Source organism: Larus michahellis, chromosome 4 (assembly GCF_964199755.1).
Source record: "Larus michahellis chromosome 4, bLarMic1.1, whole genome shotgun sequence".
NCBI classification, from domain to species: Eukaryota; Metazoa; Chordata; class Aves; order Charadriiformes; family Laridae; genus Larus; species Larus michahellis.
Window position 1 is genome coordinate 81,688,016 of NC_133899.1, and position 12,403 is coordinate 81,700,418.

Here is a 12,403-nt window from a genome sequence, read left to right on the forward strand (position 1 = left end):
ATTTAGTACAGGAGAGAGAGTGGCAGGTCTGGTTTTTGGGTTACATTCAATCAATTGGGTTACATCAAGATGAAGCCGAGAGGGGAAGTTGTGGCATCTGTAGGGAGACACTCTGTCTGGTAATTAGCATCCACTGTAAATCACATTGAAGTTTCCTGTGGGAGTTAACACCATGGGGTGCTGTATGTGAGGCTCCTGTGTTTCTGACTGCGTTTTAAATCACATGAATAGAGTTATTTGGAACACGTTGCTTTTTCGATTTTGCAAAAAGAAAAAAGCTGTCTTTAGCCGGCCTGAAAGGAATTGTTATTGTTTTCGGGCACGCGAAATGCAGATTTTTGCCCACTCCTCTCTCAACCAACCAGGAATGAAACACCCGCGCCCCGAGGCGGGGAGCCGGCCGGGCGGGACGGGCCCAGCCCCTGGGCCAAGATGGCGCCTGGCTCGCGCCTCACCGGCGGCCACGTCTGTGTGCCCGACCTCGCCCCCGCCCCGCCCCCTCCGCTCGCGGCGTTCGCGCCAAAGCGCCCCGTGACGCGTCCGTGCGTAGTCCCGCCCCCGCCCTCCGTGTTTTCAAACCCAGGGGGCGGGCGTGATTGGCTGGCGTGCGCGCCACGTGACTAACGGTCGCGGGAAAGCCGCGGAGTCCGAACAGCGCGAGGCGAGCTGTGCCCGGGGGTAGCGCCGTGCGGAGCCGCTGCCGCCGCACCCAGGGGTGCCGTGCAGGCACAGCGACAGCGGGCGCGGCCGGGCTCGGCCGATCAGCGGGGCTCGCAGCTGAGCCGCCATGAGCTTTCTGAGTTTGCAGCAGGCGGCGCCGCCGCGGCGGGTCTCGGCCCGGCGGGCGGCCGCCCCGATCCGTCAGAAGCTGCTGTTCCTGAGCGGCCACAGTGACTGCGAGGAGGAGGAGGAGGACGAGGAGGAGGAAGGCGGCAGCAGCGGCAACAGCACCGGCGAGGACTCGGCCTTCCAGGAGGCGGACTCGCCGCTCTCGGCGGCTCGCACCCCGGCGCGGGGCGACCCACCCCTGCTGGAGGAAGAGGAGGAGGAGATGGAGCCAGCGGCGGCGCCGCTGCCGGACGAGGGGGACTCGTGGGAGGAGGAGGGGTTCGGCTCCTCTCCGGTGAAGTCGCCCGGAGCCTATTTCATGGCCGGCTCGCCTTCGCCGCCGCCCCCTCACAAGGGCCGCCGCTACTGCGGGCGCTCCCCGCCCCACCCGGCGGCTAGCGGTTACCGGGTGCGGAGCGAGGAGCCCAGCTCGCCGCTGCCCGACTACCCCGGCACCCCGCCTCACAAGACCTTCCGCAAGCTGCGCCTCTTCGACACGCCGCACACCCCCAAGGTGAGACACCCGCCCCGGGGCCCCCCTGACCGGGCTGAGGGCGGAAGGAGGGGGTATGCTGGGCCGGGCAGGGCTCGGCGGCCGGCCCGCCCCCGGCGGGCTGGGGTGGGGGTCCGCGCTCGGCGGTTGAAGCGTGGGGGTTGGGGGCCCGCGGCGGGGCCATCGCCCGCCCGTAACGGCAAGTTGGCGTCTGCCCCGGGGACCTGCCCACAGCCCGTCCGTTACGGTTATGTAACCCGCGGCACGGCCGGCCGCTCGCCCGCCGGTGGGGCCGGCGGGGCGGGTGCGGCGTTAAAGGGCGAGGGGGCGGCGCCTCGCCCTCAGCCCGGCCGCGGGGCCTCTCGGTTCGCCCCGCGGCCAGGGCTGCCGCTAACGGCGGAGCGGAAGGAGCACCGTCCGCCCCCGAAACCTCCCGATCGTGTGTCTTGTCCCGTAGCGTGACTGCGGGCGTGGAACAATCTCCTCGGACGTATACGCTTATCTGTAAAAATCATAGATGTAAAAATGTATTTATAAATAAATATATGAGTACCCTGCTTTCTCTATGCTCTGTGGAAAAGATTTTAGAAAAGGGTAAAAGTGGAATATTAAAATAAAATATGTTGCTGTCGTGTGAGCGTTTGTACCTTTATAACCAGAAAGTTAAAGCTTGAACTGGAATCGGCTCCTGCGCGTCTGTTAGTGCACTGGGATGCCTGGAGTACTACCATTGTACCACACGCCAGCGCAAGTGCGGGTCTGCACTGACTCCTGCGCCCAATGTAAAAGGTTGTTTGAGGGATAGGTGGCTCTTAAGTCTGTCAATAACAGACTTTTTGGAAGGCATTTCAAGTCTTGGAACTCGACGCTTATGTAAAACACCACATAGTGAATTTAAGTCTAGTGATAATAGGCTTGTTTTCCTCATTACTTTTCATATTGCCCTTTAGAAGTAATCCAGGGATAATCCCCAGGGATAATCTCCCAGGGGTCTATAGACTATAGATTGAAAGCAACTGACTTAAAGGTGCGAGGAAGGCAACCTTGTTAATTGGTTTTTCTACACCTTCTGCCTCAAATGAGGTTTCATTGGTAGAACTCAGTGGTACCTGTTGGGAAATAATAAAATTGGTGATGATCTTGTGCTGAATCAGGAGCAGGTGCTTCAGAAATGGAAGAGGCTTGTGGATTGTGACACTAAAACAAGGTCTTAACACTGTGGTTTAGTGGGATTCTTAAATTAGGTGTCCAAATTCCACATGAATTATCTTGGAGAGGTTACCCTTGAAATCTGGAAGAATCAGTTATGGTATCCAGTGGAAGTACTGAAATGTGTGTTGAGATGCACAGCGATTTATAGGTCTTCATCTAGTCCAGATTTGGGGAGTGCAGTTGAGGTTCCCACATATCAGCCTTCTTCCCTATGGTGGTTTAGGCTTTAGGGATGTCAGTTCTTTATTTTGTAAGGTTTTGCGAGGGTAAGGCGATGCTCCTGCTTGTGATCCAGTAGGTCAGTGGTTGGCATCCTCACCAGGGTGTAGGAGACTTGGGTGTAAACTTCCCTACTTAAGTGGGAGAGGTTTCGTCACGTGCCTGGAAAATACCTGGCCTGACAGATTGCCACCCAAAAGATCTGGCTTGGATATTGAACTGACAGCGCGTTAGTGATGTCAATTCTTGAGCAATTCTTTGTAGGCTCATGAAGAGGCATCTGTGCATCAGTATTAAATCTTTTATTTACTTATCTTTTTTTAGTTTGTCACCTAAATTTGTAGTCACCAAAGGCCATTTCCTACATCTGATCTAACTTTCATATTTTGTACATGAACATCATGGTGATATAGAACAGGATGGTCCATGAGTTTCATCTGTGTTCATTTCAGGGACAAAGAATTGTCCAAGAAGTTTAGGTGATGACATGATAAGAGACAGAAAAACACTGCTCTCATAATCTTTCCTGTCTTCTAAAAATTATTTTAATAGTCAGTGTTTCCTTTAACACTTTTTGTGTGGCGTGTAAAGCCTAATAGCTTCTTTGGAATTCTTTTTGATGGAAATGCAGGTATTTAAACAACTCATGATAACTTTGATAAGACAGTATTGTAATGATGGCTTTGAAGCATGACCTGACTGTGTCTAAATCAAAAATCAACATTGAGGCTATAAATGTCTGTCTTCTGTTTTGTTTTTTTAATAAATGTAGAGTTTGCTTTCTAAAGCACAAGGAATAGGCTCCAGCTCAGTCAAACTTCGAGGGGGCTCTCTATTTATGAATGTTGGGAAATCGGAGAAGCAAGAAGAAGATATCAGACAAACACCTCATGTGAACATTAATCCTTTCACTCCTGATTCCATGTTCCTTCACAACTCTGAAGGAAGATGTCGTAGGAGGAAGAGAACGCACTGGAATGAGTGAGTAACTTCTGTCTTTGTTAAGCTTATCTTTAGAACTACTTCTAGCTGCAAAAGTTTTGTTACAAATTGCTTCTTTTAAAGTATTTCCTTGCAAATCTGTTAGCGATGCATAATATAGGTTTTAAAGTATCTGCTCTGAGATGCATGATATTATGAAATAACCATTTAGCACTAGATCTTTTGATCAATATACAGAGAGGATAGACTAGGCTGTGTCCTACAGTCTTTTTACCTGACTGAATGAGCTATGCACAGTCTCTTTTTGAGGAGGGAAAAACACATTAAATACTAGTATGAAACATGAAGAAAGAAACAGTGTCTTTATTTTATGAGTTTGTGCTTATAAATGTAGCTAACAATTAGTTAAACTAAACTTCAGTAGAATGGGAGAACTGAATCTCAGAAGAATCAACAACTGCTAGACTTCAGTTTTAAGTTTGTTTAAGCCGTATTACTTCTGCAAAAGTAACTGGTGTGAATTTCAGCTCTTGTGGAGAGGACATGGAAGCAAGTGATGGAGAGCCTGAAGATGAAACTATCAGACCTGCAAAGGTAATTAATCTTTGGAACTTGATTCTAAGTTTGGAAGTTTGTGTATCTGCAGATCTAAGGATTTTCCTTTCTAATCTTTGCAGAGGATAACAATAACAGAAAGTAATATGAAGTCACGGTATGCAACTGAATTTCATGAGTTGGAGAAGATTGGGTCTGGTGAATTTGGTTCTGTGTTTAAATGTGTGAAGAGGCTTGATGGCTGTATTTATGCAATAAAGCGATCCAAGAAACCTTTAGCTGGCTCAGTGGATGAGTGAGTATTTACTACTATTAAAAGTTAAAAGTCACCTCTTGATGCCTTTTCCTCCCCTGTATTGGTGTCTAGAAAAGGCATTTAAGAGAAAGGTATAGTTATACATGAATTAAATGTGAAACAGATACAATTTTGAAGTCACTAGCAGACATTTGTCCCAATATTCTGTGTGGAAACAGATTGTTCTTATCTGGAAAGTAAGAATAATACTTGCGTTAATGGCAGGAGGGACTATATGAATAAACTGTGCAGCGATGATCCTTTGAGATATGAAAGGAAAGCAGTATTCCCAACTAGGTCCTTTTCCTTGTTAACTTGAGTGACATGCAGATTGGTTAACTTAGTTTTGAGGTATTTTTTGGCATTCGTGAATGAGCCTGTGATTCTTGACATTTTCCCCACTGTTTTAAAAGTTAAAATGTAAAACTCCACAGGTTTGAGTTGCTCAAAATTGCATACCAGACTTACCCACAAGAAGTTAGGCATGTTGAGTTCGGTCATACTTCTGGCTTATCATTATCTTCAGTTTTTTCCTAAAACTTCAGTGATGCTTCTCAAAGCTTGCTGCTGGTTGGAAAGTACGTAATGGAGGTGGCAGCTCCCTCAAGAATTATCTGCAATAAAGCCTTTTTTTTTTTTTCAGGTTCCATATACTTAGTCTTTTAATACAATGTAAATTATTTTAGCTGTTTGGATGTAAGTACAAATACATCTTAAGGTGCCATAGAACTGAATATGAAGATTTTAGAAACCTGAGCTGTCAGAGGGGCACGATATTATAATAAGTGTTTCTATCAAGCTGAAATAGGACTGATTTCATCTCATAATATTCTTCTGTGCACTTATTTTTTGTGACTGTAACAGGCAAAATGCTTTAAGAGAGGTATATGCGCATGCAGTTCTGGGACAGCATTCTCATGTAGTAAGATACTACTCTGCATGGGCAGAAGATGATCATATGCTTATACAGAATGAATATTGCAATGGTAAGTAAAGTTTATCGCTCGTTCTGAACTTGCTTTCAAAAAATCTAATTTTTGAAGATATACAGATATCTCTACAAATCCCTAGGACTAGTTAGGAATTGATTGCCCTCTACATAGCTCATACCATCACTGTCTCAAATGTCTGATGTTCTTTGCTGCTGCCAAAGGCATATTAGATATATGAAGCAAAAACTGTACAAAATTGCAAAGTCTTAAGTCTTCAAGAATATTGGAAGTACAGTGAGGCATGTGTGAGCAGCAAAACTGTTCTTTCTTCTATACAATAGTACAAGCTGGAATAGAGACAATTACCAGAGAGTTTCCTTTAGAAAGGGAGGTGGACCTGATTTATGAAGCTTTTTGCTATGTCTGATACCCTGACAGAGATTTGGAAGAGGGAGAGAGGTCTTTTCCATTCTGTTGGTATCCTGTTAATTTGCATGGCGACTACAGGAGAAAAATAATTTTATTATATTACATGGCTATAAAGAGGGGGATACTACACTAGATTTTATGCTTCTTATGTATCATCAGCAAGTTCTTGGGGATATGTTCACTGTCAATTTTGGAAGCCAGTTGTACTTACTTTTGGAAGCAAGTTGTCATTACTTTATCAACTGTTTGGTGTAAAATAATTAGTTGTTTTCTTTAATGTTGCTTTAGGTGGCAGTTTAGCAGATGCCATAAGTGAAAATTACAGGAATATGCGTTATTTTACTGAACCAGAACTGAAGGACCTGTTACTTCAGGTGGCTCGAGGCTTAAAGTACATTCATTCAATGTCACTTGTACACATGGATATCAAACCTAGTAAGTTTGTAAACCGCTTTACTCTGTATTGACAACTTCCTCAGTTAATTTAATCTGCTGTAGAAAAATGAACAGTTAGCCACACCTTACTAACTGTAAATTCTTCACTGAAGTTCTAAATAGCTGTACAAAGATGTCAGTTATAAAATTGGCTAGCAGACTTAAACTGTTGAGTTTATCTTGGGTCCTTTTTGTGTAGTTGACTCTACTTGCATAACACTTGGCTCCCATCCCAGCAGAGGGGCCAGCGCAAGCAAGTTATAGTTTCTCGCTCAAGGAACTGGGTATGTGTACATCTAAAACTTCTGTGTGGCTAAAGCAAGCTGTAGTGAAACTAGAGGAAGTAGAAATTGGATATAAACTGGATTTTTTTTTTAGACATTCTGCTCCTTTTTCAGGTAATATTTTCATATCTAGGACATCAGTCCCAACTACAACTTCAGAAGAAGGTGATGATGATGACTGGTCATCTGATAGAGTCATATTTAAAATAGGTGAGAAGCAGCACACTTGTGCTCGAAAGAATTGTATTGTCTATTTGTCTTCTGAAAAAGACCAAAAAAAATTTCATTTCTTTTTGCAGGTGACCTTGGTCATGTAACTCGAGTATCAAGTCCACAAGTGGAGGAAGGGGATAGCCGTTTTCTTGCAAATGAAGTCCTACAAGAGGTAACTGTTCTGTTTAAGGAAAATAGTGATGTTGGGTCTGCATGCTGTTTTCTTTAGAGTAATGAGTTGCTGTCTGCCACCTCCTCGCTGGAGGAGAAGCTACCTAAATGGTATACTCTTGAACACTGGTAGTACTTAGAAGGGGAATGTAATATTCTGGATGTGTTCTGTGCTGAATAGTTTAGCTGTCTTAACACTGGGTGGTACGTGTAGTAAACTTATTTTTCTTTATTTTCAAGAACTACACTCATTTGCCAAAAGCAGATATTTTTGCTCTTGCTCTGACTGTTGTGTGTGCTGCTGGGGCTGAACCACTTCCAACTAATGGGGACCAATGGCATGAAATTCGACAAGGAAAACTACCTAGAATACCACAAGTGCTTTCTCAAGAATTACTAGACTTACTGAAAGTAAGAACTCTTGTACCAGTGGCTCACTGATTAGTGTAATTTGCTGTATTACTGGCCTTAACTAGAATGCCTTATTTTCTTTTTTCCAAGGTTATGATTAATCCTGATCCAGAGAAAAGGCCTTCAGCTGTGGCACTAGTCAAGCATTCAGTGCTTCTCTCTGCTGCAAAAAAGAGTGCAGAGCAGCTCCGGATAGAACTGAATGCTGAAAAATTCAAAAACTCTCTCTTGCAGAAGTAAGTAGTTCCTTGGGGTCCTTAAATATAACTTAATTTCTAATGGGTTTTCATATGATAGTAGAGTAATGGTAAAACAGGACCATCCTTGTTTCTGCATGAGATCCGCAAATCTGTATGCACATACATCCCTGAGAGTACAAAGTGGATCATGTAACTTTAAAAGGAGCTTTCTCCATAGAAGGAACTTCTGGAACGCTCTAAGGGAATCTCAACTACACTGTTAGTATTCAAGGCATACAAACCATTACAGTTTTTAAGAAATGTTTCAAGCATAATGCATACTTTTGTGACATGTATAGTGTAACTTACATCTGTATTATTTGAACCTGTGTGTTCCTAGGTCATCTGTACATTGAAACACATTGGAAAACATGACTTAAATGAGCTGTTTTGAACTTAAATGAAATGGCACATCAGGAATGGTTCTGGACTAATTTGACTTGTACACAGTAGTGTTATTAGGTTACCAGAGAGTCATTTGTATTGTGAGGTCTTCTTGTCCTACCCCTTGCTCAAACACACAACACCAAATTAACGCTTTGAAGAAGAGATTCCCTTTAGGGAAGTCTGATTTCTGCTTAAGTTTCAGAGAAAGAGTTAGTAAGTCAAGAAGCAATCATCTGAACCTTTCATTGCAGTTAACTTTGCACATATTATGTGTAATAGGCAGGCTTTTATAAGGGAATATAGAACAGCGATTACTTTGACTGGCTCATTTTGAATGGAGGTGTTAACTTCTCATTTGGATTTTCTCCATTGCTATCTGCTTATCTTACCATTGCTACAGTCTGAATGTAGCCAGACTTGCCATTTTAGATGGTTATCTTTATAATCTTCTTATGAATTACACTGATTGCAGAAAGAATAATTTGACAGTTTGTGCAGGTTATTCAAGGACAGATTTGCTGAGGTAACTTGCTTGCTTGTATAAAGACAACATTTTTTTGTATCATGTGAAAGGAGAAGTTGGCAAAGCTAATATTTTATGAAGACTAATTCTGGCCTGGCAACAAGTAGGGTACGTCTTTATAAAATAACTGTAAATTCAAGAATGATTTTAAAAGAACGTTTATCCACAGTAACTTTTAATGTTGTGTGGGATAGTGTTCCATAAAATAATTCAGGTAGGTATTTCTGGTTTATTTTGGTTTTTTAACACTCCTGCATTTGACTCATTTAAGATAGCATTTGTGTATATAAATTACCATCAGTGAAAGGAATACTTGTAAGGGAACTCAGCTTTTCTACTGTGTCATCTTATTTAGAGGAAGGAAGAATTCAGGATTCAACTTCTAAGGAAGAATGGTAGTTTACTGTGGTGCGTGGGTGTGCACACGTGTGTGCATTTGTGACTGACGTTTAATCTTTAGGGAAGATAACTAAAAATTGATTGTGTTCTCTTGCAGTGAACTGACACAGGGGTGACGTGGGGCAGATTAGACAGGGAATGGGTGTTCATGAGTAATACTTTGGATAAAAGTGAGAAACGGGAGTAGCTTATTAAACTAAAATATGTAATTTAAAACTAAATAACAACTACACCAATATACAGCAAGCTTGTAAAATTTGATCTCGTTTTGGAGTCCAAATGTGAAGTGAGATTACAAATACTAGTTCTTAGGGTAGAGAAAAATTTTTGAGTGATAGTTTCGGATAGGAGAAGGAAAAGAGTACGGAGGGAATCCTTACAGCTAGCCGTATGTCAACATTTAAGGAAAGGAGAAAAAGGGCGTGTGGGAAAACCCCTGATAAAGATAACTTTGCTCTTTAGTCAGACTATTTCATAGTTTTATCCTTAGTTTTATTTAACTTTGTCCTCAAACTGAGTATTGGTAATTCTCTGAAACAGAATAGTTGATGGAACGTTGCATGGGCACAATGGCCTGTGCTACCCTCAGTGTCTCAGCCTTGCAGTTTTGGGCTCAAATTTTCATGTTAGGCAAAAAAGATTTAGGTGGTGATAAGCTTTTGATGTGGGTATGCAAAAGGAAAAGGATGCTTCCCTAGTTGTATGTTGCCAGTTACGTTCATCTAAGTGTGTGTCTGTTTGTGTGAAACTTCACAGAAGTTCCATTGTGGCTGAATGCTTCATTTGGGCAAACCTCAGTAAGTAGCTCTTCAGTGATTTATCATACAGCATCCTACTGTGTTCTGGTAATTGAAGTGTTGATCTGCTTATAAAAGGCTGGATTTCAAATTCTGACTGAGTTGTGTGAATTTCTCATTTCCTGTCCTTGTTGTTCGAAAGAAAGAACATTTAGACAAGTAAGGAACATCCTACTTCTGTCCTCTGGGTTGTGAACAGGTGGATGCAAATGATAATGGTCTTAGTATGACCTAACCTGATGAAAGTCTTTAGTTCTGAACTGCTGTGATTCATTTGAAATGCTCCTGCTGTGATACGCCCATAAGTCGTTACCGATACCGTTGCACAAGTGTGACTCTTAGTGTCTTGCAGGGAGCTGAAGAAGGCACAGATGGCAAAGGCCGCAGCTGAGGAGCGAGCACTGTTCACTGACAGAATGACAACTAGATCTACAACACAGAATAGACCATCTCGACTCATTGGAAAGAAAATGAACCGCTCAGTTAGTCTTACTATATACTAACTGTGAAGTCTAAAAGAACTACTGAGGATGGCGATAGCATCTCTGCCGGATTGAAGCCTAAGGAGTTGAAGGAAGCACTCAGTTCCTGGTTTCTTGTCCTGTCTCCGATCAGTGTCACTAGTTTTACAGGAATCGCTTCTGGGTTTTTACTTCTACAATATGGCTGATTAGCTGTATTAACCATTTGAGTGAATGGACTCAGTTTCTATCTTGTCTATAGAGGATCCTGGATGCTAATCCATAAGCCTTTCAATTACACTGTTAGATGTTACATCGTCCCAGGGTTAACCACTATAGTGGTGTGCTGCTTTGTAGTGTTATGGCATTTTAATAAGAAGTAATATCCCTAATGATCTTTAAGAGGGAGGGAGGGGGCCTTGCTTTCATAGTTACTGATTTTTTTGGAGCAGAGGGGAATACATTTTGAAAAACAGGCTTTAAGGCCACCTACACTCAATGTACCTGATGTCAGGTAGACTTTTATTGTGAATTTTATTTGTATATTCAACTGGGAGCACTTTGTAGGCATTGCATAAACCACAGCTTAGAAAACTGTGGAATTAAGTGCCATGTGGAACTGCTGCTATTTTTAGTTTGTTGTCCTCGCTGTAAAACTGTAGCATTAAAACAATCATTATTGTGTTAATAGGCTTCTTGTTAAAACAATTACGTGAAACGAATCTAAGCTGCATTTTAGTGAAGGCAGCATTTTTCTCTCAAAGCTAGTGCATTGTGAAATAATGCACCAATTTAATATTTGGACTCTGTATTAGTGTAGTGCAATTGTTAATGTCTTGGCTATTGATGTTTTGTAATTCTTTCTAATAAGGTTCTCTAAATGTTGATATTCTCTTCAGTTGTTCATTCTTGAGGCTATTGTATATTTTTTTTTATGTTGGAGTACTTGTAAATAATTGTTTAGTGTAACTGTTCAGGTTGTTTTTCATTGTTTATGTACATAAGTTTGATTGTGCTTATAGTATACTATACTGAAACTGCAGTCTGAGATGCCAACAGACAAAGCTTAACTATTCCATTTTAAGTTCCAAAATGAACAGAATTTGGCCATCAGAACCTCTACTGGTGTTGGACCTAGGCTGACAAATGTTGCTAAAAATAGAACTGTTTTAATTACTGGCTTGTCTCTTCATTAATTTTAGTTTAAACAATGTTTCTCATTTGTGCTCTGTTCTTACTAGTGTTGAATTTGAATATTAAAGTTAAAAGTTTTGTTTAATATCGTCTAACACTTATTTAATGCTATAGTTGTGGAAATAAAATATTGAGTCAGGAATACGCTGTGGCAAGTCCTGATTAGATCTGCTTACTGCTCCTGTGTAATGCTTGTGATTCCCTCTTGTGAGAGATGAGCTGATAAAACTACTCACTGATAGTTACGCTGGGAGAGAAGCACCACAGTCTGTGCGTTAGTACCTTTAGCAGTCTGTCTCTACAGCTTTAGAAATGGTACCGTGTGGTGGAAAGATGAAGCCCCTGGAAGATCTGAAGTGGAGCCACAACTGTGAAGATGGGGGACTAGGTGAAACTATGTGAAGAAAGACCTGGATCTAAGGTAAGGAGGAAAAAGCATGAATTGCTGAGAATGGGAAGAGAACTGCTTATTTAGAAATTAGGAAGAAAATAGTGGGAGGAACTGAGACAGTAACAGTGTGTTCTGTGGCTTGGATGCAAAATATTTATGCATATGCATTCTACCTCGTGTAAAGAAGACATACAGTAAAATTAATAAAGGCTTAATACATTAGTCTGTTGGGGAAGCTTTTACACTGCTAAGTATTTCTATTTGTCAGAAGTCTCAGTGCTGTTCGTTTATGACAAATTCAGAGGCTTGGTTTAGGTAACTGTTCTCTGAATATACGGTTCTCATCAGTAAAAACCGATAGGCTGGAATACCTTTTACGTTTTTACTTTGTATGATAGTCCTGTCTTGTTTGTGAGAGAACTTGGAATATCTCATCTGGTTTTGTTGTTCATCTACGCTAAATGAGACCTCTCTTAAAGTATACTTCTAAACAGTCATAAATATCAACTGATGATGGGGGATCAACAGACTTAATAAGGCTTTCTCCTATAGCGTAAATAAATTTGATCTACCTATGATAATTATCTGCTCTT

The 12,403-nt window shown here is 42.1% G+C and overlaps 1 protein-coding gene across 2 annotated transcripts; it reads left to right on the forward strand.

Moving 5' to 3' along the window:
- The first annotated feature begins 607 nt into the window (after window positions 1–607).
- WEE1 (WEE1 G2 checkpoint kinase) lies at window positions 608–11,504 on the forward strand. 2 transcript variants are annotated; one of them, XM_074585934.1, is made up of 11 exons: window positions 626–1,342; window positions 3,525–3,733; window positions 4,222–4,288; window positions 4,372–4,544; window positions 5,409–5,530; window positions 6,194–6,340; window positions 6,739–6,834; window positions 6,924–7,009; window positions 7,249–7,419; window positions 7,510–7,655; window positions 10,117–11,504. In XM_074585934.1, exons 1-11 carry the CDS (start codon window positions 788–790, stop codon window positions 10,265–10,267), a joined length of 1,923 nt encoding a protein of 640 aa, XP_074442035.1. In that variant the 5' UTR covers window positions 626–787; the 3' UTR covers window positions 10,268–11,504. The 2 variants fall into 2 exon arrangements, with proteins under 2 accessions (XP_074442036.1, XP_074442035.1); XM_074585935.1 differs by lacking the exon at window positions 7,249–7,419 and having other exon boundaries at window positions 608–1,342.
- Window positions 11,505–12,403: the final 899 nt, after the last annotated feature.

What these genes read in the sequence shown, in the direction of transcription:
- WEE1 (XM_074585934.1), top strand. Translation starts at nt 788, where the DNA reads ATGAGCTTTCTGAGTTTGCAGCAGGCGGCGCCGCCGCGGCGGGTCTCG. An exon ending in TAGAGTCATATTTAAAATAG is followed by an intron (nt 6,835 to 6,923) that starts GTGAGAAGCAGC and finishes TTCTTTTTGCAG; the next exon opens with GTGACCTTGGTCATGTAACT. An exon ending in AATTACTAGACTTACTGAAA is followed by an intron (nt 7,420 to 7,509) that starts GTAAGAACTCTT and finishes CTTTTTTCCAAG; the next exon opens with GTTATGATTAATCCTGATCC.